General features: G+C 46.0%; 2 protein-coding genes and 1 long non-coding RNA gene across 66 annotated transcripts in view; 2 read left to right on the forward strand and 1 right to left on the reverse strand.

Moving 5' to 3' along the window:
- Nucleotides 1–10,578, forward strand: part of MAPK8 (mitogen-activated protein kinase 8) — a 119,825-nt gene extending 109,247 nt beyond the window's left edge. For 24 of the 47 annotated variants that reach the window (XM_084996599.1, XM_084996589.1, XM_084996601.1 and 21 more), the window contains 2 exons: nt 2,091–2,168; nt 6,056–10,578. In XM_084996599.1, coding sequence (XP_084852725.1) covers nt 2,091–2,168; nt 6,056–6,201 — 224 coding nt within the window. In that variant the 3' untranslated portion in view covers nt 6,202–10,578. Of the gene's footprint in view, nt 1–2,090; nt 2,169–6,050 lie in introns of all 47 variants that reach the window. The other 23 variants (XM_084996618.1, XM_084996611.1, XM_084996619.1 and 20 more) reach the window with 1 other exon arrangement.
- A 4,906-nt stretch (nt 10,579–15,484) lies between these two features.
- Nucleotides 15,485–24,681, reverse strand: part of ARHGAP22 (Rho GTPase activating protein 22) — a 218,412-nt gene continuing 209,215 nt past the window's right edge. For all 18 annotated transcript variants that reach the window (XM_084996516.1, XM_021073078.2, XM_021073079.2 and 15 more), the window contains 5 exons: nt 24,218–24,350; nt 23,038–23,111; nt 22,369–22,490; nt 19,581–20,466; nt 15,485–16,005 (listed from right to left, as the gene is read on the reverse strand). In XM_084996516.1, the coding sequence (XP_084852642.1) occupies nt 15,777–16,005; nt 19,581–20,466; nt 22,369–22,490; nt 23,038–23,111; nt 24,218–24,350 (1,444 nt within the window). In that variant the 3' untranslated portion in view covers nt 15,485–15,776. The remainder of the gene's footprint in view (nt 16,006–19,580; nt 20,467–22,368; nt 22,491–23,037; nt 23,112–24,217; nt 24,351–24,681) is intronic.
- Nucleotides 15,984–17,773, forward strand: LOC146396936 (uncharacterized). Its single transcript, XR_014827564.1, has 2 exons — nt 15,984–16,330; nt 17,370–17,773. It is a non-coding gene; the product is annotated as an uncharacterized LOC146396936 (long non-coding RNA).

The following is a 24,681-nucleotide window of genomic DNA, read 5'->3' on the forward strand; positions in this document are numbered from 1 at the left end:
ATCTGGCGTTGCCATGAGCTGTGGTGTAGGTCACAGACTCAGCTTGGATCCTGTGTGGCTGTGGCTGTGGGTGTGGGCTGGCAGCTGTAGCTCTGATTTGCCCCCTAGCCTGAGAACCTTCATATGCCATGGGTGCAGCCCTAAAAAGCAAAAAAAAAAAAAAGAAAGGAAAGAAAAGAAAAAATATCTAACCTGATATTTTTATATATCATTATATTTACAGTTAACATTTATGGTTTTCATGGATCTTAATAGGCCTCCAAGTGTAAAACATACTGTTATGTACTGCTAGGAAAGAGAAAACAAGAGTTCCCATCATGGCTTAGCAGTAAAAAACCCGACTAGTATCCATGAGGATGCAGGTTTGATCCCTGGCCTTGCTCAGTGGGTTAAGAATCCAGCGTTGCTATGAACTGTGTTGTAGCTCGGATGCGGCTCAGATCTGGCATTACTATGGTACAGGCCAGGAGCTACAGCTCCGATCTGACCCCTAGCCTGGGAACTTCCATGTGCCATGAGTGTAGCCCTTTATAAAAACCAAAAAAGAAAGAAAGAAAACAATGCCAACTGTACTGCACCACTAATTATAAGATGCAACCCAATTTCAAAAATATTAAACTATCAAAAAAGTGCATCTTAAAATCGGTGAAACATGGTATTTTCATTTGTATAAGGATATATCTGGGATTTTTCATTATGCTAAACATGTTTATTTTATATCTTTTTCTTCTACCTCCAAATGTAGTTTGGTAATTACCCACACACTGCATTTTTTCAAGATCTGCTTAAGAATTTTATCATCATAACAGAAAGAAAAATTCATTGCCAAAACCGTTGACTGCAGATTGCTTTGTCTAGTTAGTACTCCTAATTAGCTTTGGTTCTTCTGCCTTAGTCCCTTTTCACAATGGGGTCTTGTTTTCTCACTCTTTCTTTTTTAATCCTCTTATCTGGAATGCTTATCATTCTTTTTTGCTTCTTTAAAGAAAAGCATCTCCCATTCTTTAATCTGTCAAGATTTCCTATTTTTCTCCTTCCCAGTCCAAGTAGGTTACCATCACAAGCAAACTGAAGTATCTCTCATTTTTGTTCATTCCAACATATCTACTTGTTTTTACCTTATTTTCAGTATAAATGTTGTCATACTCTGTGATCAGAAATTATTTATCAGAAGATTAATTTAAGGAATTACAGACTCCGTGAAATTCTGTGCAACATTTTTTGCTTGTCCATTTTTCTCAGAGAGGGTTCATTGCTTATATGCAGTTCTCAGAGAATTTCATGACCCAGAGAAGATGATGAATAATGGCAGTGTTAGCATCCACCAGAAGGTTCTTCTTAAGTGGACATTCATACTCAGAAGGCATATCACATTTGACATTAGAATAACATAGACGAATACAGGGCAGGAGGCACATACACCAGCAGGGCAACATCCATTGTCTCACTCCTAGAAATCTACCTACTATCCAGAAGCCTAGTTAAGGAGCAAGATTCCCAGGAAGAAGTCTTCTTGACAGTGATAGGATGCCATGTTTCAACTCAGAAGCAGTTAAAATGTAGCTATCTGATCCTTTTCCTTTAATGAGAATGTATTTATATTCTATTCTCATTAAAGAAGCTTGCACATACTCTTGCATTTAAGTCTTTTAACCAGTATCTGGGTAAGTACCTACCGTGTTATCAGGTACCATGCCTGGGCTCAGGAAAAAAAAATTAGACAAATTTGCTTCAAGCCCTCACTGAGAATTAAATGAGCATTTGTAATACAGAATGATATGTGGTATGATATGGTATATTTCAAAGTACTGGTGGAGTAAAAAAGGTAAAGTTTCTAACCTCAGCTCTGTCTTTAATCCAGCTTTAGGAATAATACAGCAGAGATTTTGTTTCAATATAATTCATGGTTGAGGATCAAGAAATTGTTAACGCCTTTGAATCTTAGGCAGACACCTAAGACCCTCTACCATTGCAAGGACACAGTTCGAAGTACTTAATGTGTGTAAACATTTTTTTACTTCAAACATACATATCTTGTGAGATTGCCTCTCAGACTTTGAAAAGTTTGGTTTTATTCACCTCTTTTACAGAATTGATATACAAAGAAGTTATGGACTTGGAGGAGAGAACCAAGAATGGAGTTATACGGGGGCAGCCCTCTCCTTTAGGTTGGTTACAATATATGCTTAGTTAAGATTACAGTTAAATTCAATGTGTTGTAAACCTCAGTGGCCTGAAACCTTCAGTTCTTTCCATGTTTATTACTATTTTTTTTAAAGTTTAATATGTATAAGAAGTACAGCTTGTGAGGTTAAATTTTGAAAGCAGTGGTACACTGTTGTACCAGTACATCATACTAATATATCAGTAACTGAATTCATAAAATGGACATCTTTTTCTATAATAATAACATTCCATTGAGGTACAGAAATTTAAAACCTTTTTATTGTTGTTGTTGGCAATATTGTCTTTAAAGAAGAAATTTCTCCCAATTTAGTATATTTAACCTTTCTATGATTTTAACCATCTTTGGATAAATAAATCATCATTGCAAAATTTTATATGTGATACCTAGTTACCATCTTTCTCATTTTGGTATTTTTGATTTGTTTAATGGTAATAGTAAAACTGCTATCAGAAAGTATTCTATCTAAGAAGAACATTGGTTTGCAGGAGCTAAACAACTTCTTTTATCATAAGCTCATATTTAATTTTAGTACTTGTGAAAGCATAAGAAATTGAAATGACTGGTAACATATGCATAGTAAGTATATGAGAGACAGCAGTAGTTTATGTACTTGGTTTCATTCTTCCACTCAAAACCCTGAGAAAGAGATTGTTATGTACATTTTACAGATGAGGAAACTAAAGTTTAGAAAAATTAAATGATACAAGACTACAAATCTTTTATGTAGAAAAGCTAATACTTGAAGCCATGTTTATCAGTAACTTCAGAGAGAGCATGGTTTTCTGACTTGCAGCAGAGATTTTTGGCTATAGGCAATTGGGACAGTTATATGGAAGAGATTAAATCTGAGCTAAGCTTTGAAAGCTGAGTAACTTTTCAACAGATAGGTCTTGAATTTCAGTAAATTTCTGCTGTTTTAATCATCTCTCTAAAAACTTTTCTACTTTCCAAGAAAGAACTTGGATATCTGTCATCTTGTTTATGAGTAAGATTTATAATGTAGTTTTAGGTGCCCATTTTGTTGTACTATAAACGTACTTGTTTAAATAATTTTTATAGTTTCCCATGACATTTTTGGTTACATTTAGAGTTCTTTTATTTATTTATTTATTTATTTTGCCTTTTTAGGGCCACACCCGAGGCATATGGAGGTTCCTAGGCTAGGGGTTGAATTGGAGCTGTAGCTGCTGGCCTACACGACAGCCTCAGCAACATCAGCTCTGAGCCATGTCTGTGACCTACACCACAGCTCACAGAAACGCCTGATCCTTAACCCACTGAGCAAGGCCCGGTATTGAATCTGCATCCTCGTGGATACTACTCAGATGTTTCCACTGAGCCAAGACAGGAACCCCATGAGTTCTTTTAATTCTTTATTTTTTAGATCCTTGTGCAAGAATGCAGTCTTCCAAATTATAATACAGATCCTGTTGAAAATACAAATTGGTTTTGACAGCTCTTACCTACAGTTAGTTATAACAAAAGCTATATTATAATGCTTTAAAAGCTGAATTAATTAATTAGCTTTGTATTTATATATAGTAGTCATATAAATGAATTGTTTATGATGGAGGCTTGGCTGGAATTTGAAAAGTCTATTATTAGGGAGAGTTTTATACTTTAGCAAACTATCCTATTGAATGGAACATCCTAAGTGTCAAATGTTTTAGTAAACTTAATCTTATGAGATAGAGCAGTTGTATTTGTTCTTAATTTATAAGTGAAAAATTTGAATCCTAGGTAACACTTAACTATAGTTACAAAATAAGTCAGCAGAAAGGATAGGACTGTAAGTTTCTAGACAGTTTCTGGATTCTCAGTTGTAGCTTGTAAAGAAAAATAGTAGTAAACTAATCTTTTATAAAAATAAAGTTAACTAGTTATGATGCATTTAGAAGTTAACTTTTGTCAGATTAAGAAATTTGAATAAAATTTTGTATTAAGAAAGAGGCATAATAAAAGTATATATGATAGAACCCTTTTTGTGATTTGAATGTTTCAGTACAGGTCTTTGAAGCTATCCATGATATTGTATACTCTTTAGTCAGAAAAGGTGCATTCTGTAGTGTCTATGGATTGAATTTTAAAAGTATATTATCTTCATTTCACTCTGGGAACCTAATGGTCCTTTTTTGAATCTAGTAGGTTATCACCATTTCTCCTTTTCCTCTTTTTTGTCTGGCCTGACGTTCCATCTACTTTTATTTTCCATTTCATCTCCGGTCACCTGCTCTGTCCCTTTCGGTTCCATTTTTTTCTGTCTCCCGGTCCCTACTGCAGCACCCTAAAGATTTGCCTATTTCCACTCCCCTGGCTATTTCATTGTTGGATTTGAATACAAGCTCTCAGAGGAGCTTTCTTATTTAAGTGTTTTATTACCTGTCATTAGACTGAAATGAGGGATAATTTTAAACACTGAGGTGCTGGATTTTGGAGCATTTTTAACATCATTGGGTCCCTGAAACTCACCCTTAGAAATTCTTATCACTCATTTTGAAAATCACTTCTTGTATTCCATAAATGTATTCTTAAGAACTTTTGTTTTACTTGCATTATTTAATATACTCAAATTGGAATAACCCTTATTTTAGTGATCATGTAGTTCAAAAGCACCTACCTAGTTCATGAATCATCTTTAACATGTTCTGCACTCTGACCCAACCTTTAAGAGGGTTTTTCTGTAGGTTAAGAATTCTGGAGTTCCTGCCATGGCGCAGCAGAAAAACAAATCCGACTAGACACCATGAGGCTGCAGGTTTGATCCCTGGCCTCGTTCAGTGGGTTAAGGATCTGGTGTTGCCGGGAACTGTGGTATAGATTGCAGATGTGGCTCGGATCTGGTGTTGCTGTGGCTTTGGTGTAGGCCGAAGGCTACAGCTCCGATTCGACCCCTAGCCTGGGAATCTCCATATGCCACAGGTGTGGCCCTAAAAAAACAAAAAGACCGAAAAACAAACAAACCAAAAAAAGAATTCCTATTACTTTTTAAAATGCAGGAAATGCTTCTTAGACTTTACTTTCGGTAAAGGAAATCATCTTTCCTTACTTTATCTGTTTAATAAGTCCATGTTTGCATTTATCAAGTACTTACTAGAATAGAATAACCTGAGTTCACCTAATTAGGGCACTTGTGTGGCTCTAGCAAGTCATGTAAACCTCATGTAAAATGGGGCAGTTGAACTAAGGATCCTCTGAATTAAAATGGTTTTAGTCTTTGTCTTGGCTTTTGCTTTAAAACAAGATGTACCAGAAGAATTGTTTGGACTTCACAGTGAGAAAATATCATAAAGCATTTTTTTTAGGGCAGTGGTTTTTTTGTTTTGTTTTGTTTTGGCTGCACCTGTGGCATATGGAAGTTTGTAGGCCAGGGATTAAACCTGCAACACAGCATCGACCCAGCCTGCTGCATTGACAATGCCAGATCCTTAACCTGCTGTGCCACAAGGGAACTCCTAGGGCAATAGTTTTTAACTTAATGAGTTATCCCATTGAGAACCTCTCACCAACAGAATGCAGTACAGTTTTGCATGTATTATCAGTATTATTCGTATACAACCTGAAGCCAATTACGACTCTTGCTGTAGGACTTTTTCTAAATATGACTTGGACTTGATAATTCTTACCTTGAACTGAAAATGAAAAATTAGGATAGGATTGCAAATTTCCAGGTATTTTCAGAATTCTCACCTCATAGCTTGTAGGAAAAATTGTAAGTTAGAATTGTGTTGAATATCACTTACGATTATTTTTAGTGAGCCTCTTAAAACCAAAAGAAAAATTACTGACCACTGGAGGTAGTACAGTACAAGTAGCTCGGTCTGAAACTCTGTCTGCAACTGATTTGCTGTTTTGTTTCTCATAGCACAGGTGCAGCAGTGATCAATGGCTCTCAGCATCCATCGTCATCATCGTCTGTCAATGATGTGTCTTCAATGTCAACAGATCCGACTTTGGCCTCGGATACAGACAGCAGTCTAGAAGCATCAGCTGGACCTCTGGGCTGCTGTAGATGACTACTTGGGCCTTTGGGGTGGGGGGTTGGGGGAGGGAATGGGAAGTCGTTTAGTCATTGATAGAACTACTTTGAAAAACAATTCAGTGGTCTTATTTTTGAGTGACTTTTTAAAAATGTAGAATTCATTTTGTAGAAAAGTAGTTTATTTTTTTTTAATTTCAAGTGATGTAATTTAAAACTTAAGTTGTGTTTTAAAACAGCAACAAAACTGTATTGTATTTTTGCTGTAATTAACTGTATAATGTAAACCTAATTATTTTATCATGGTTTAAAATTTTTGCATATTTGCTTTATCTTATGCTGCTGATTTTTTTTTTTTTTACTGAATTTGTAAGATTTTGTTTATCAAAGCAACTATTATGTGGTGACTTGCCTATATCATGAATTATTTAAGATTTTTATAGTTTTTTTATTAGAATTTATTTCAAATGTTTTGTTCATGATGCTATCCTTTAGGGTTATGTGCTTATCAATGAAATAACCCCAGAGGAGTGAGGGGAAATAACCTGTAGCCAGTTATATTCAGGAAAAACTACTGTAAATGATGAACGTGTTTAAAAACCTCCAATACTTGCTACTCGCCAATTCTAATTACAACAATTGGTAGGTAATCCTACTTGAATTTTAGCAAAAGCCCCATCTAAATGGCAGTGTAACTCAGAGCATGTCTTTGAAGATACTAGGCGTCAACTACTACCTTCCTATTCCCCATCCCACCCACCAAAGTAAAGTAAGAGAATATGATGTCTTCTGCAAATTTGTGGCATGCTCAAAGCTTATGATCACCTAAAGTCAAGGGGATACTTCATGAATAATACATTTCAATGCAAATAAACAGATGGTTCACCTTTACTAGCTATGAGCCTGTTTTTGTATACACTGAGTTAATCTACTCAGGCTGTAGGTCCCAGCAATGTCTAAAGTCTGGGGTTTCCTTTTCCTGTAGCCTCAGGCCCTTGGACTTACCCGGTTTCCTATTAGAATGTCAGTCAGTTGAGCATCAGTTCTCCAGGTGTTTCTGGCCATTTGATTCTACCTGTGGCATAATCATTTTTATACCAGCTGTTGGGAGGTTCCAAAGCCTACTTGGATTTCTGTAGGTAATATATAAAATGAGCAATATACCGTTCATCTGAAAATAGTAGCACACAGCCATATATAGGATATCATTTTCTAAGGACTGTTTCTTCACATTGAGCAGAGCAGGCAGAAATGGTGGTTATTTAGTCTGAGTCTTTAATTTTTTAAACCTGATTTTCAGTAAAACATGCAATGTGGATGTTGAATAGTGTAAGAATGGTGCTGCTCCTGACAAGTTGTATGTTAACTGTTTACATTTTATATCTGCAGAATTATTTCTCTATAACTGAATTTTTTTAAGTAAAATGTCATTGAAGTCTCATTATCTCTGAAATATGTTGTCTGTAATATTCCCCAGGCACTTTTGTTATTTTTGGAACAAGAGACATTTTATATAATGAACTGGGAAGTGCATACTTAAATAAGCAAAGGTTCTAGGCAGAAAGCCCACTAGAATTAATGACCAGCAAGAGTGAGAACTGGTGTGGCTCAGTGTGCAGCATCTGAAAGTCCACCCAACATGTTATTCATATATTCAATGCAAAATTCCTTTTGAGTAAGGTATTTTAGGTCATTGTTACTGTGCAATATTTAGGATTAAAGTACATTAATAGCCTTTTTATATGCTTTGGAATAGCAAGTTTGTTTTTGATGGTTTAAAGTCATGATCTCTAGCCTCTTTTGAAGTTGTCAGCCTTTTTAATCAGTCCCTTTTCTACTCATAACAGCAGGGTGCATTAATTTTATCAGGCAAATTAAAGTTTTGGGCCTATAACACCTTTTGAATTGTAGAAACAGGATTGGATTTACAACTTCAGAAGAAATTTGAGAAATAAGTGTGTTCTTAGTTTATATTAGTTTGACAGTTAACTAGTTTTATTTCTATAGGATAGATTCTTTCACTATTGCACTTTAACAATTGACATGCTCTCATAAGATTTCCTTTTGTTTCCTTGCTAATAAGCCACCTCTATTGATACAGATTTTGGTCAAGCAAGTAAAACCACCTGTTACTACTGCATCGTTTGTTGTAAATGCCAGCTCCCACTTGCCAACCAGCATGCTTCAGTTGATTCAGAGAAAACAAACTTTTATTAGTCGTTTAGGGCAAAATACTTGTTATATCCTGAAAACAAAGTCTGTTCATTAAATGCGTGCTCTGGGTTTTTAAAATTCAATATCTAAGTACAGCTTTTCCTCTTAATTCTGTTAAAGATATACTAGTTCTTTTTATTTTAAAAGTTTTTTGAACCTTTAAAACATCTTAAACATTGATTATTTAAGAGAGATTGCAGATAAGATTTCTGTCAAGCAGTACTTATGTAAAGCCACCTTGCTTATGTTACAGCTTTGGTTTTCCAACTTTATATAGTTAACATATTGTCTTATTGTCAGAAAATTATTTTGACCAAGATTTATTATTCAACTTTATAGGTTAGGAAAGAGACACTGATTCTTTCTGCATATTTCTTCCTAGTCTTTTACCCTCTACTATATACTGATCATTTGTTAAATGATTGTGTTGTTGGGATTGCTTAATTATAATAGACATAAATAGAGCATCTCAACTCTTTCATGCTGTTTGCTGAACAGTTTTTTTTTGTCACGCATCCTCAGCTGCTGATTGTACCTGGTATGCGCTCTTCTAAGTTGGTAAAGGCACAGTGCATTCACACCAGACTTTCCAAGAAAAATGCCAGCCTCTTTAGTGAGAAGGCTACCACACAACCCCCTGAACAATATCAAGAGTGTTGATTGTGTGTAAAGCAGAAGACTTTCCCTTTAAGCCTTTTCCATTATTTTGTTCCTTGCTGATTCTGCTGTGTTGTCTAAAAAGGTGAAGAGGACATCAATGTCTGATAGTGAAATCGGCAGCAGGCAAGTGAAGCTGTTTGGGGTTACAGTTAAGACTTGGTATATTTGCTATTGGCCAGTATATGCTACACTATGAAGACCTAACTACTCATTGTTGCCTAGGCACAAGCCTGTACAACATTTTGAGGTAAAAACATAGTCTATTTTCAAAAATACTGTTGTAGTTTGTGAGTGTTGTTCATTAGTCACACATTAGCTGTAGAGTGAATGCATGACGCCCCATGACCCCAGTAAAATCTTACCGGTAGAAAAACCAAGCGCCACTGTTCTGTCATTAGCAGCCCTCTTAAATGTTGCCTCCAGATCCTTTACATTTTAGCATACATTGTGTTTCTACTGATCTCTCTTAGATTTTTCCTGAATCGGAGGAAACTATTTTTTCCTTAATAGCAGGAAAGATGAAGAGGTGAAGGGCATTGAAGCAGAAATGTATAGTTTGGGGTACGATTTGAAAAAACTGGTAAGGAAAACAAACGTCCTAATTAATTTCAAGCTAACTGCTCTTAGTTAAGTGCTCTTAAGGAGAGTCTAGTAAGAGTAACACTTTCTGGCCATTTCTGGTTGATTCTCTTTGTTACTGAAACTTCTGAGAAATAGTACCTGTGGATTAGTTTTGCACAATGTTCTATTCTCACAATAACTTACAAATTAAACTAGGTTTTTATTGAACTACCTCACACTAATTTTCTATGCTTTCCCAAGTAAGCAGTTGCCCTTACTGTTAGATCTTCACTGAGTGTGAATTATAAATGTGTGTTAAATACTTTATAGCCAATGTTGACACAATACCAGTAAGTATGTAAAATATATACCTTGCATCAGTAAGAGAGACTCACTTGTAAAATCTTTCACTGTATATCTTGGAAAGTTGTGTTAGATGTGCTCGTTGGACATTATTACTGTCTGTTTTTGTAAGTAGAAACCTGCTCGTGATATCAGTCCATTCTTTACATTTTGCAAAAGGAATAAATCTTAGTAAATTTTACGAAGAAATAAATTACTTTTGTAGGCTTGATATTTGGTATATTTTTGAGAAGCTCTTAATCTTTTAGCTGAATGATGAAGTTAAACTGAACTAGCTGTCTACCCTGGACTGTGACATCTATTTTCTCATTATAGTTTATCCTGTTCAACAGGTTTTGCAGCCTGAAACCTAGGTATGATAATTGACATTTGCTTTTCTCCCTATATGATGCCATTCCTTCTTCATTCCTCTTCCTTCCCTGTGTTCCGTTCCTTCTCTTTTCCCCTCCTCTAGACAAAACAAAATGGGGCACTTTGTAGGGAATGCTGAGATAATGATTGTGGTTTTTAATCATTCATGCCCTAGTCATTAAACATGCACCACTGGAATGTAAACAATGTTATCTAGTATGCTAATTCGTTATTTTAAATAAAAAAGAAAAAAGTGGTATGAAAATTATGAAATTAAGAGTTTTTTTCATTGAAAACAAAATATAAATTTGTGGCAAAAAGTTTTCCTGGGCAATTTTAAGAATTTCTATGGATTGGGATCGAAGGGAATACTGACATTCTCTTAGATTTTAGATTTTATACAAATTGCAAAGAGCCTAAACCTTGGTTTTCTGACTTACCTGCTTTTGCTTTTCTGGTGTGTGAACTTAGCTAGAGAAACATTATTTAAAAAGGGAATTTGCTTCAATGCCCTTAACCTATTTCTTGGTAACCATGTTAGAGAGAGAGCAGCCATCATAGCCATTTGACAAGAATAAGTATTTAAAAAGGATTTTTTTCAAAACAGACCAGGATTTCAGCTCTGAGCACATTTCCGGCTTTGCCATGCAGGTGTTCTGTTGCCTACACTGGGCAGGCTGCTTGCTGCATACGTCCAGTCTCTCTGTAATGACACTCCTCCGTCTTGCTGAACTCTTGCTCTAGAGAACCCTCGTGTCCAGGAGCTCACGCCCCCGCCCCCCTCAGCCTGCACTCATACTTCCCTGCTCTGAGGAAAGGACGGGCTGGGAGTTACTAAGAAGGGAACTGGGAAGACCAGGAGACCACTGATGGAGGCCAGAAGGGGATGAGGAAGTGGAGGACGGGTATGTCATGCAGTCAGAGCAGTTAGATCGGTCTTCATGGAGAGCTTACTCTATGCCAGACACTAAGTGCTGGGACTGCAGGAGCTTAGAGTCTTCACAACTTTATGAGGTAAGAACTATTACTCTCCCCTCTTATTAGGTGATTAAACTGAAGCAGAGAGATGCTGAGTAACTTGCTCAGGGCTACACAACCAGCAATGTGGTGGGACCAGGACCTGAATCTGGGTGGTCTGACTCTAGTTTTCACTGTGTAACCACTGCTCTACTGCCTGAGAAGTTTTATGTGAATAAAGGGTTTTGTATTCAAATAAATTTGGGAGCTGCTAATAAAGGTAAGCATGTTTATCATTTTTCAGGACGTTTCTGAAAGAGTTTAGTATTCGTTTCCATAAACCTACCTGCAACTGTGTCCTTGTCCTCCATCTTCCTACCTCCTCTGTGAAGCCAGCTCTTCTACTTCCTATCTTTTTTTAAACTTCCCCTCCCATTGTTTCTGGCTTTTGCTTTTTTTTTGTTCTGTGCCTTTGTTAGGGCCACATTTGTAGCATAAGAAGTTCCCGGGCTGGGGTTGAATTGGAGCTGTAGCTGCAGGCCTACACCACAGCCACAGCAATGTGGGATCCAAGCTTTGTCTGTGGCCTACACCGCAGTTCATGGCAACACCGAATCCTTAACCCCTGAGCGAGGCCAGGGGTCAAACCCACATCCTCATGGATACTAGTCGGGTTCGTTACCACTGAACCACAACAGGAACTCCCTGCTGACTTCTTCACTAGTCTCTGCTGAGTCGTTCTTGGCAGCACACAAGTGTACTCTAGTAATCCCCTTTAAAAGCTTTTCCTTGCCACCCTCCACTTTACCACCCTTTGTCTCTGCTCACATTCACATCCCTACTTCTGAAAAGGCTGGTGTGGTCACATGTCTTCCCTGCACCTCTCATTCAGTCTTCAGCTCATTCCTGTCTAGCCTCTGGCTTGTCATTCCGCTCCACTTAGCCTGAACCACACCGATAGTTCCCTGACTAGTTTCCCTCCCACCCCTCAAATTCATCCACTGTCTACCACTGACCAAAGGAGCCCAAGTGAAATGCAAGCCAGTTCATGTCCGCATATTTAAAGCTCTTGAGTGCTTTCCTATAACCCTTTGAATAAAAATCATAAGAGTTTCTGCTGTGGTGCCGTGGCTTAATGATCTGGTTTGTCCCCGTAAGGTGCTGCTTCAATCCCTGGCTCGGCACAGTGGCTTAAAAATCCAGCATTGCTGCAGCTCTGGCTCACATTTGATCCCTGGCCTGGGAACTGTTATATGCCTTGGGGGTGGCCAAGAAATGAAAACCAAAAAAAAAAAATTACTGTGGAAGACAGGGCCCTTCAGTGTCTGTCCCCTGCCTGGTTCTAGGCCTGTCCATCTCCCACCACACCAGCAAGGGCGCTGGCACACGTGCCAGCTTCTGTAGCTGTTCCCCTTCTGCCTGCAGCTGTCTGGTTGCCATGTTCCTTCCTGTCCTTCAGTCTCAGTTCTGTCACAAAGGGACAGTGTCTCATGTGTCTTAGCTTACAGCTAAGTGGCTATGACAGTTACCCATACCACTGCTGCTGCCACCTCTCACTGTCCCTTTGTGGCAGAACTACCTAGTATATTGGGAGAACTCTCCAGGGAGGTGGGGCCCTATATCAAAAGGAGAGGGAGTCAGTGAAACCTATTGTTACTGACTTCTTTTATTGCCCACAGATGAGGGAGCCAGATACTATGAACTCCATTCTGAAGCCCTTTTTCTGTGTGGAGTAAACACAGTTCACATGTGGTCCATTATTCCAACAGCCAGGTAAAGCAAGTAAAATCTCTCCCTTGTCTTTGTGTCTCTGCCCCTCATTCATACACATATCTTTAAAATTGTATTATTATTATTATTTTGCCTTTTTAGGGCAGTTCCTGCAGCATATGGAAATTCCAAGACTAGGGGTCAAATCAGAGCTAGAGCTGCCAGCCTACACCATAGCCACAGCAATGCTGGATCCTTAACCCACTGAGCAAAGTGAGGCCAGGGATCGAGTCCGAGTCCTCATGGATACTAGTGGGGTTTGTTAACCACTGAGCCATGGCGGGAACGCCTGTATTCTAACGTCTTTAAAAAGGGAGTTTTGTCTTTTAAAATAAGGCAACTCCCTTTTTCTATAGTATGAGACTTAAAATTTCCATTTTTTTCTTTAGAAACACAAATTTTAAAACTCTTGAAGTACTTTGTGAGCAGAATCCTGAATTTTTACCATTTTTCCACTACTGTATGGTTGATTCATCCACAATTTGACAATTTTTTAGTAAGTTGCCTTTATTGTATCTTTCTAAAGCATTTACGTAGGTTATCAAAATACTCCCTATCTATATTCATGCTTATAATTCATTGGTTTACTTAATATTAAATAATATTATGATAATAGGTACAACTTGAATCCATAGGTTTGGGAAGGGTTCTATAAATGTAACAACTAGGGAGAATGAAGTAGATGGGGACAGGGTGCTAGGTCAGAGCCCCTCAGCCTCAGTGCTCAGAATGCTTTACAGGCAGAGGCCAGTATGTTTTCAAGCCAGAATGGAGAGTGCTAGTTAAATGGGAATTGGAGGACAGAATGTTTACTGAATATTGCCAAATAGTTTTCAAAGAAAAATCACATTTGCAGTTCTTAGTTTTGCCAGCAGATGGCAGATGTAGCTCATGAGCTGGTTTTGGCCGAAGACTTGGTTGGAAGCTGTGCCTTTGCCTCTGTTAGTAGCTAAGAGAAGACAGCCAGCCTTCCTTTCATCATGCCTCCCTTTTGGTCTTTTCTGCTCCTTTGATAGCCTAGGTTCACTCTAGGTCAAAGTCGACAGAATTCTAGGGCTGTGGTGAAGGAACTCAGGACCATAAAATATACAGGTGTTCCTACCTCAAGTTTCCTAGCCTTGGTTGCTCCTCTGAATGGGGAGCTCGTGGCTAATTCCTATCTTACTGAGTTGTTGTTTGGAATCAGTTACTTCGTATTCTTCTCCTTGAATAGAGGAGGGCAGTATTTCCTTCTGGAAAGCTGGTCCTCCAGACTGACTGCTGTGATGGCAGTGGACCTGAGAGCAGATTCAAGTGTTACTCTCTACTGCTCCCACTCCTCAGTGCTCCTCAAGAGAACTCTGGCCACTGATGCTGCTCAGGGCCCTCGGAAGGCACCTGTCCTCTTAGCTGGAGAGGCCAACATTGGCCCAGCAGACAGTCATCAGCCTGCCTTCCCACTGCTGCAGTTACTAGTCAGCCTGGGGCCTATGGGCTCGCACCTTTTGGTGGAGAGCCACCCCTTCTGGGAGCACTGAAACCCTTGCGTTTAGAGCGTTGCTGTGATAGTTTATATCTGACTTCAGGTGGGTGGGTGGTTGGGCCTGAATGACTTCTCCAGAGATGGTGGTCAGAAATTGGGGCACTTTGGTTACCCTCAAACTCCACGACACCACTGCAGTTTACTGCTGGGGGTCATGTGAGGTGATAGGTAAGGACACCATGAGCAGAAGTGAATGAAGGGACACTGGTGCTAGCACTGCCTGTACTCCAGAAGCCAGTCCCTTTTGCTCAAAGGTGGCATCTTTGGTGCCTCTGAAGGCCCATCCCAAGGAGATCTGGCCCAGGCCTGGCTGTGTGTTGCGGTGGCCAGGGAAAGTCTTTCTTGAAAGATCTGCCCCAGTGGAGCCTTGAAGTCTGAGGATGAACTAGAGGAAGGTGAACAGGTAGGCCGGCAGTAGGATTATCACCAGCTTGAGGGAGATGGGCCCATCTGGGGCGTGGGCACCTGGAGGACAGAGAACAGGCACTTCCCATCACTTTGGCTCCCCTCTCCTTTAGATGAACGCCTGTCACCCTGCACACGCCTGGGGTGCAGAAGCAGGGGGTGCAGCCCCCATGCTGAGCTCAGCTCAGACTCATAGGCTCTGGCTCTGGAGCCAAACAAAGGAAAAGAGCTTTCAGTGGAAGGCCTGCAAGGAATTCCAGGACATATAGCAGCTGCAGAGCCCCAGGTGGCTCAGAGGGGAGAGGCAGCAGTAAGGAAAACCATCCTGAGATCACACAGATGTGCCTCAGTCCAGCTTCAGTGACCAAGGTAATACTGGGTGCTCCTTAGAGAGCTTCACATCTGACTCATGAAGGCCCCATGCCATCCCACCCACGGGACTCCCAACCCTGTGAGAAACAGGAGAGGTCACTCAATTTGCGTGACCACAAAGGAGGAGTCAGGTATCCAGGCATCATGCTTTCAGAGCACATTTAATAAAGAATGCAAAAAGTTTCCAGTGGGCCACTCAGATCCCAGGTGCCATCTGTTTGGTGGCCACAGGACCATCCCTTCCGAGGCCTGCCATGCCCTGCATGGTCAGAACAGCATCCAGATCCCACAAGGGGCTTGGGCTGCAGGGTTGGGACTGCTCTCCTCAGCCAGCTCGGGATTTCCTGGCACCACTGAGGCCCAGGTCCAAGCTGCAGAGGCTCTGGCTCCAGCCCAGGGGAGGGCGAGCCTCACAGAAGTGAGCTCTCCCCACTCCTTTACTTTGGCACTCTGGCACCTTTTGCCCCAACAGTCAGGCTGCCCAGGGTTGAGAAAAACTCCTCCATTTCCTTCTGCAGCAGCTGGTTCCTCTTCTCCGCGTCTTCCCGTGCCCGCTCTGAGTTCCTCAGCTTTATTTCCAGCATTGTGTACTTTTTCTTTTCCTGGTCTAGTTCTTCCTCTAGCCGTGACATTCGTTTCCTCAGGTCAGCACTACCTTCTTCGAGTCTTAAAAATCAAGAAGACAGACATCGTTTTTAGTCTTGGGCCCACTGGGTTTGTTAAGCAAGCTCCACTGTCGGCACGAAGCATGATGAAGCCCGAGGAGCCTGGCACCAGGGGAAGGACGCATGTGGGCTCAGACCCCGTGCCAGGGAGGCTGCACAGACCACACCCTCTCATGAGACCCTGGGGCTTCACCCTCAGAAGCAGAGGGGCCTCCTTGAGTCCTCGCTCAAATACAAAGACCACTTACGCTCCAGCCCAGCCAACTGTCCTGCTGAGGGGTGGACTGCCGGCTGTCAGAGAAGAGGACAGAGACCTACACTGAGAGGTGAGCAGGAAACTGTCCCCTGATGTGCTCCTCTACGAGGTCCTTTGAGCTCCAGCCAGACATGGTGACTTGCAGAAAACCCCATCCAGGTTGTCACTTCATCTCCATTCCCTCTCAGCCTCCACATCCCAGCCCAAATGTCTCGCCCTCCAGGAAGCTGTTCTCAAGCCTCCCCAGCAGGTCACACACATCAGTACTCCTTTTTGCTACCACAAAGCTGCACAATGGGCCCTTGTGGAGGATAAGGCCACACTGCAAAAGTTGGCACATCCATCTTTTCGACCAGATGACCTGCTCCTGTGAGGCCTGCGGGACATGCTGCACCTGACCCCTAGGAACCTACCTGACTAAAGACACATGACTGTGGGCTGGATCCCAACTGCCCTGAGCCCTCGTGTTGTCCTCTGAAAATGCAGGGGCCTGCCTTCCCCCATGCACTATAGCTACAGTGGACTGAAAAGGCCACATGGGCATGGCACATCATTTGGCACGTGGTATACATAGAACCTCATCGAGGACGAGGCCCAGGCCTCCAGTATGGAGAAGGGAGAAAGCCTTCCTTCACCTCAGCCTCCCATTTGGGGAGCATGGGGCATACTGTCAGAAAGAAGACCTCCCCCCGAGGTGTGCCCTCCAGGCTGAGCACCCCCTTTACCAGGTCCTCCCTGCTCCCCTTTGCTCTCACAGCCTGGCCTCCCCTCTTTCCTCTGAACTCCTTGAGTGACCTGCTCCAGCTTCAAGACTCAAAACACCACCCACAGGCTGACATCCCTCAATCTCTATCTCCCTTAACTCCACTCAGAAACTTAATAAGCATCTCCATCCTAACAGGCCCATGGCTGAGCTCCTGACCCTCCTCCCCCAAGTCACCCTCCTTGAGCCACAGTCACAGTGACCACCTTCTTCTAGTAGCTTGGCTAAAATAAAAATGTCCCTAAATCCGTTCTGTTCCTCACCCCCACATCTAATCAATTGGAAAAACACTTCCATTAACATGTTCAGAATAACTGGTTCTCCTACCTCAACTGTTGCCTCTTAGGTCTATGCCACCCCCAGGTCTGGCCTGCATCACCGTGACTCCCTAATTGGTCTTTGCCATTGAACTCTGTCAAGTGCTCCTGGGCACAGCAGCCAGTGCTCTTCATCAAAGTGATCAAAGTCTTCGAGGCCTTCCAGCAGCTTCGTATCTCATTGGAAATAAAATCAGAGCAGCACTCTTGCCAAAAGGCCTCATCACCCACCCCCCAGCCCCAGCTCCGCCATGCTTTACTCCACCTGCCCACACACAGCTCCTGCCCGTACTCAGTGCCCCTCAAGCTTCCGGCTTCTGCCCACAGCACATACGCCCCTCTCCCAGTAGTGCCTTCCAAACCTCTCCCTGCTCCTCCCCCCTGCTCTCCTCCTTTACCTAACCTTCTAAAATACCATATATTTTAAAAAATATATCTTGCTTATGGTCTTGCTGTTTTCTTCCCACTCACCAAATAAGAACAAAGGCAAAGCTTTTGATCAGTTTTGGTTATAGCTGTGTCCCCAGCATCTAGCATTCATGCCTGTACATCACAGATAATGTAGTCTCTGGGGAGTGCAGGAATCAGGGTGCAGGGCTGAAAGCTGGTCTCTGGGAGCCTTCCTTACCCTTCACCCACCAAGCAGGAGGTAATGCGAGCACTCTGGATGTGCCAGGCTCTGCTGAGCACTCCATCTACCGTGTCCCTAAATCCTCAGGACAAACTGATGAGGTCACCTCTGCCCAGGGAGCCCGCCCAGACACTCAGTGGATGCACAGTGGAGCAGGGACTAGAACCCAGAGCCCACAAGGCAACAATACTGCATTTCCCCTGAGAACCCAAGCCTCTGAGAAGGGGGAAGAGCTGGAAGCTCCAGTGAGCTCCACAAACAGCCAAGGAAGTGAGAGAGGTTGATTCTGACCCCCTCTGAGGCTGTCCTCAGTCAGCCTCTGCCAAGTAACACTTCCTAGGTGTTCTATAGTTCCGTCTGTGAGCGTATCCTCCACAGTAATCAACTTCCAGTGACTCTGCAGAAGCTTCTGCTATCACTTCTACCTGGTAAATTCCAACCCAGTGCTTATATTGTAGGTTTAGCCCACAATGTTCAACCCTAGGGTTTTATTCATGCTGTGTCCCTGCTCAATTCAATCCTATTGGTCCTTCAAGTCCTGTCTCAGACATTGCCTGCTATGACACCCCCACCCTACCCTCCACCATGGCAGGGACCACTGCCCCACAGCCCCTTTCCTGCCATGGACACAGTGCCTGCACATGCCTGACACTCCCCATGTGCCCAGGAGACAGCTGCCAGGAGAACAAGAGAGCCAAATGCTGTCATTCCAGCTCCCTGGGGAATCCCAGGCTCAGAAATAGAAGCAGGAATCCCTTCCACATGCACTGTCTGATTGAAAAAAAGGAAGCCCGCAGGAGCCCTCCGCTAGTGGGTGGGACATGCATTCACAGGTCAGAGGCTGATGCAAGGCCTGGGGCCAAAGGAGCTAAGAGGTCTGAGATGCTGATGTAAGCACCAAGCACCATCCAGCATAGGCTTTGCTAGTGACTTTAAGCAGGATGCTTGACCTCTCAGAGCTGGAAAACACCCTCTTCACGGGGAGTCTGGGAAGATGGAACCAGGGCCCATTAGTGAGCAGGCCTTAGAGGGTGGCACAAGGCGTCCTTTGTGACTGAGCAGAAGGGAGGGCCAAGCTCAGCAGGGCCAGCTCCCTCCTCAGAGATCAGATACCAGTCAAGAAGGAGTCCTCACGTCAGGCCCTATCACGGTCACCCAGCCAGGGGGGCCAGCAGCTCACCAGGGCCCTGCCCTGTTCCCACAGCCTGGGCTACAGGACACTCCTCAGGGGGCCTGCCTTCTCCCTGGCCAAGGGCCACATAGAGACCCCCTATTCCAAGACTCTCCAGCAGCACACTCTGAACAGCTCAGGCTAAGATTCTGACACTCATCCATTCTGCAGGCCTCATGGAGCTCTGACTGCACGCCAGGGCCCCAGCCTCTGAGCTTTCCCAGACAGAGGACACCCACCCCTCCATTCCCAGCCTGTCCTGGTGGCTTCCTAGGGGCTGGCTGCTCCAAGCCCTGCCTCCAGGAGACTTTCTTGCAAAGCCAGAGGCCGCAGGGCCAGAGGCTGGCTGCCTGGGACTGGTCATCAGTGACCTGCAAGGGCTCCACCCAGCCCGTGGAGCGCCAGCCTCACACTTGCCCGGTGGCTGCGGCCCTTTACCTTTTCACACTTGTCTCGTACTCAATCCTCTGCCGGCACAGCTCTGCCCTGAGCTCTGTGACCAGGCCCTGGAGAGCCTCGGAGCGGCGGGCGCGGTCCTGGGCGGGGCTGCCTGGGTCACTGGGCTCACTGCTGCTGATGCAGGAGCCCACACCATCCAGGCCGTGGTCCAGGTCCGGGGATCTGTGCCCCTCGCTGCTGCTGGGGACAGGGGAGGGCTCAAGGGCCCCCTCGGTGTGCAGGGAACTGCAGGCGGAAGAGTCACTGGCCCGGCAAGCCGTGCAGCTGCTGACTGAGGCTCTGGCTGAGGCCTCGGACCACGGCATGCTGGCCACACTGGACGTGCTGGGAAAGAGGCTGGGCGGGGGCACGTTGTCATAGGTGGACAGTCTCTGCTCAGAGCCTGAGTCCTTGAGCCGGTCTCCTGATAAGGCCCGGCGGTGGCCGCGCAGGGAGGACAGCCCGTTCATGAGCCAGTTACCTCCAGAGATGATGGGCACCTCCAAGGAGGAGCTGCCCACCTTTGGGCTCCCCGACCGGGACCCTGACTGCCGGAAGGAAGACCTCCAGTTGGGCAGAGTCTGCACCTTCTTCCCAGGGCTGGTGGCAGCAGGGCTGCATCGGCTTCCCAGGCCTGTGGGAGAAGTTCTAGAGAGTGCCGCCACAGCAGCCCCATCCAGAGAAGCAGTCCTGTGCGAGGGCAGGCCAGGGGCGCTGGGGCTGCCGGGCTCCACCTGGCTGTCCTTGGGGACCTCCTCAGACCCCCATCCCACGGTGCACGGTGGGCCCCTACGAGGGGAGGCTGGCCCTTCCGTGGTCCTTGAAGTAAAAAGCTGGCTGTGTTTGCGGATCAGGACAGTCATCAGATGCTGGACCAGGGAAGTGCCTGCAAGGAAGAAGGAATAAGAAAAGTCTCACTGTGAATGTCTCCAGTCCAGACTCTCCATACCAGTCAGGGGAAGCTGCAGCTCAGACCCAGGGTGCCCAGTTCTGCTTGAACCCAAAACCAGGCTGCCTCTGAAGTGAGGACGCAAACAAGAGCTTGCCAGCTGCCACCCTGAAGGAGAGGACAGCCACCACACTCTCCAAATCCAGGCACGATCAGCAGGACCACACCCGAGAATCCCCCTCCTCCAACATGGGGCCTGGAGCACAGAGAGGCACTGTGCCTTCTCGCCCACTCCAACCAGCTGGTGCGAAGAGGGGCAGGTACATGCCCACTAAGGCTGCAGGGTGAGCCAAGGGCAGGGTGAGGCTGGAAATCAGGGCCTGGGTGGCAGTGCCCTCTCAGCTGCCCCACACGCCCCCCCCCCATGCTGCCCATAGTGGCTGGGCCTGTCCACACTCTGGGGGACACAGGGTTCTGAGACACGGGATAGAGATGTCTTACAAGTGTCCGTGGGCACACTGCACAATCTCACACAATTATACACACACAGTTCCACACACACACAAATGAACACAGCCACCCCGCAACATGAACAACCCCAACACACACATACACAATCCCCCTTCTCCAGGCCACATCTGCTGAGACGCAGCCTGCGGCCTCTGTGGGGACTCTGTTTCTGAGGCTGTGGGGTGGGAACAGGGGTCAGCGACCAAGGGAGGCTGTACAGAGGGACCACCTGCCTGGTTCCCTCAGGTTATCCTCAACCAAGGAGCAGAGACTGCAGTGAGGAAGGTAAAGTGCTTGTGTGGACCCTCCCACTGGAAGTAACCAAGAATCCTGGAGGAAATGAAGAATCTTTAGTCCAGACACAAGAACTCGGGAAAGTCAGTAGAGTGAGCGTTGGCCCTCTGGCATTTGTGCTACCTGACAGGCAGGAGCTGGGGGCCTGGGGCCAGAGACACACCCATCAGGCCATGTGGGGGCTGAGCAAGAGCACCGCCCCCAAGGGCCACACCCTCAGCCAGCTGGGTGGACAGCTCCAAGCCCACCGCACACCCCCTGCATCTCCCCTGCATCATGTTCAGTGAAGAATGGCAACTCTGCCCTCAGCATGCTTAGCACCAGGGGGCAGTGAACTCCGGCTGGCACAGGGCAGGGCCCTTGTGAGTCCTGGCCAGCCTCTGCAGTCCTCAGCTGGGGCTGGCTGCGGGGTTCCTGTCGGAGCGGCCAGACCCTCCCACTAACCCCGCTGGGACAGTCGTCCATGGCACCTCCAAGCAAGGCTCTCATTTCCATGCCAGCCTGCACCTGTGCCCTTTGAAAAGTTGGGCTGACAGGGTCACCCTGCCTCTCTGAGCCTGTCTCCCGATCTGTAAAATGGGGGCATAACTGCAGCACTGGCTGCTTATGATGATTAAAGTGAGGTAAGAGAAGTAGAGGCCCTGGCATATTGAAAGCAGCTGCTGGTACCATTTTTTAAATTATGGTTTTTTCATTATAGAACAGAATATCCCCAGGGTTTGCAAAGCTCTGACATCCAGAAGAAGCCAATAACAATTACTTAGCCAAAAATGAGTAAAACAAAAACATCTGTGTGTACTGATGGGCAAGGGCGCCGACTTTCTCTATCCCCCCAACCCCAGCCTCTCCCACAAATCTAATTGCACCTTATGACCCCATCCACAGGACAAAGTTCTTCCTTTTATAGCTGACCCCATGGGGGAGGAGGAGCTGGAGGAAGCGGGGGAGGAGATCCAGAGAAGCTCCTGCCAAGTCCCCAGTGATGGAGCCACCCTTCCCTCTGGCCTGGCATGAAGGTTCTGAGGACCTTCCCCGGACCAAGGTGAGCCCAGACCCCAGAGCACCCAGTTCTGCCATGCACCCCTTCCCCATTACCTTCCATGATGGTCACCGGATCTTCTATCGGAGGCCGAAGTATGTTAGGTCCGAAAACAGTTGCCAGGTTCTGGACACTCATCTTGTTGACATCTGAGTGAGACTGAACTTCATCCAGAAACCTGCAAAGGGCGGAAGAGACCATTGGCAGAGAAGCAAATACCGATGCCAGATCTACTGGCAGCTGCCTGGCCCCTCTGCTCAACTGAGCCCACGTGTTTCCACAGCTGCCAAGCACAGCCAGCTGCCCCTGCCAGGCTCTGAAGAGGGCAGAGCTTCCTTGGCATCTGAGAGGGCCATCAGAAGCAAAGGCCACCAGGACAGGGACCCGTCGTTGGCTTGGGAGGACACCCAGCATGTCCTCTCCAGGCACCTGAGCCCAGGCACCGTCAGGAGGCCAACCCATGGGGAGTGGATGGTGAGAGGCACCCAGAGGAGGAAGAAGGAACAGAGACTGTGTCCCTTCCCGCCAGGAAAGATGTGCTCAGGACTGCGTGACACGCCTGCTTCCACGGGGATTGTAAGGCCTGTGAGTGCAGGGACCATGCTCCTCTATGTTTCCCGCTGGCTCTGCACTCAGGGAGAAGAGAGGGTGGGAGCATGACCCTGGCCCCAGGGAGGACGCAGAGCCAGAGCGCAGGAGAGGGAGGCCCACCCCCACTCACTTACTTGCAGATGTATCTGAGCAGGTTGTAATTGACCAGGGGAAGGCTGCTTACTTGTTTAGCCAACTCCAGGGTCCCCTTGGGATTGAGAGAGGAAAAACAGCATTTTTAAGCCCAGCAACCAGGGAGTTCCTGTTGTGGCACAGCAGAAATAAATTCGACTAGGAACCGTGAGGTTGCCGGTTCGATCCCTGGCCTCGCTCAGTGGGTTAAGGATCTGGCATTGCCATGAGCTGTGGTGTAGGTCACAGATGTGGCTCAGATCTGGCGTTGCTGTGGCTCTGGCGTAGGCTGGCAGCTATAGCTCCAATTCGACCCCTGGCCTGGGAACCTCCGCATGCTGTGGGTGCAGCCCTAAAAAGACAAAGGACAAATAAAATATAATAAAAAAGACCAGCAACCAGGTCCCAACCTTTCTCCCACTGGAGGGAGGTGGGCTGAGGAGGCGGTGGGGATCAGAGTCCAGAACTCCATCCACAGCCCATGGGCCTGGCCCCAGGTGATCAAAGGGCTCCACCACTTCCATCTCCCTTCCAGGAGCGGCCAGGCCAGGCTTGTGACCTCTGGGCGGGGAGAAGCCGATTTACTCTCCAGAGGCTGTTGTGAGGGATGTGCCTCTGCTGGGCCACAGAGGAATGTCAGGGCCAGCGCTCAGCTCACTTATCGAGGCACAAATATTTGCCAGATAAAGACCCCTCATCTCCCACATGGCCAGAGGGAGGACAAACAGTCCTTCCCCGGCCTGCCGGAGCCAAGCAGAGCTGCAGGCGGGCGATGCAGGGTGGGGGTGGGGGCCCTGTCCGGGGAGCAGTCTCGGATTCTTTTGGGAGGAGGCACGATAGAAAGAGATGAAAGGTCTGCTTGTTTCCAACCCCATGGCCGGCCTGGGTGGCCTGAGTTGGGTATGGGAGCAGGTGTGCCTATAGGGTAGTGGCTGAGCCTGGGGACCCTGCATACAGGGGTACAGCTGGAACATGGCTGCTGCACAGGGTACCTGTCCCTCCGAGAGATCGAGATGTCCCAGCCCACCCCAGACTGGGAGATTCCAGGGCAGTCCTCCCCCACACACGCAGAGCAGACTGCAGGATCTACGTGCCATGAGAAGTTATGGAAAGTCCTGTCTCCACATGTCCCCACCAACTGGCAGGCCCACCCCCCAGGATGCGTCCCCGAGAGCCACTAACCTCCCCCTCGTCCTTGGTGAGCAGCTGGGCGCAGCTGAGGAAGTCCTCGTACCTGGCGAAGGGGACCACAGGCTCGGGGAGCTCCCGCAAGTACAGCTTCAGCAGGGAGGCCACCGTGTGCACATCTGTGGTGCTGTGGGCAGAGGGACGTGTGTGAGGCCCGGGCACCAGGGAACCACAGGAGAGACCAGCGCCTGCCCCATCCCCCTCAGGGGCAGCCTCTGCTCTCACGTGTGTGTGCACACTCACACACCTGCACTGTACTGCGACGGCCACCTTCCACTGGCCTGGTGCCTGCCCCAGGGCATTCTGAAGAGCAACCTGGAGCTGCTCCACACCGCAGGTTGGGGAGCCAAGGGCACAGCTGTCCTTTGACCCAACCTAAGCCTGTCCCAGGATCACCCTCCAATGGAAGTGGAAGGGCCACGTCCAAGGCACCCGGCAGGCAGGGCTGCTGAGTTCCT

The sequence above is a fragment of the Sus scrofa genome, chromosome 14, assembly GCF_054392235.1.
Source record: "Sus scrofa isolate SSC_HxYL_T2T_F1_AM1 chromosome 14, Sscrofa_HxYL_maternal_Yorkshire_Landrace_v2.0, whole genome shotgun sequence".
Classification (NCBI taxonomy): Eukaryota; Metazoa; Chordata; class Mammalia; order Artiodactyla; family Suidae; genus Sus; species Sus scrofa.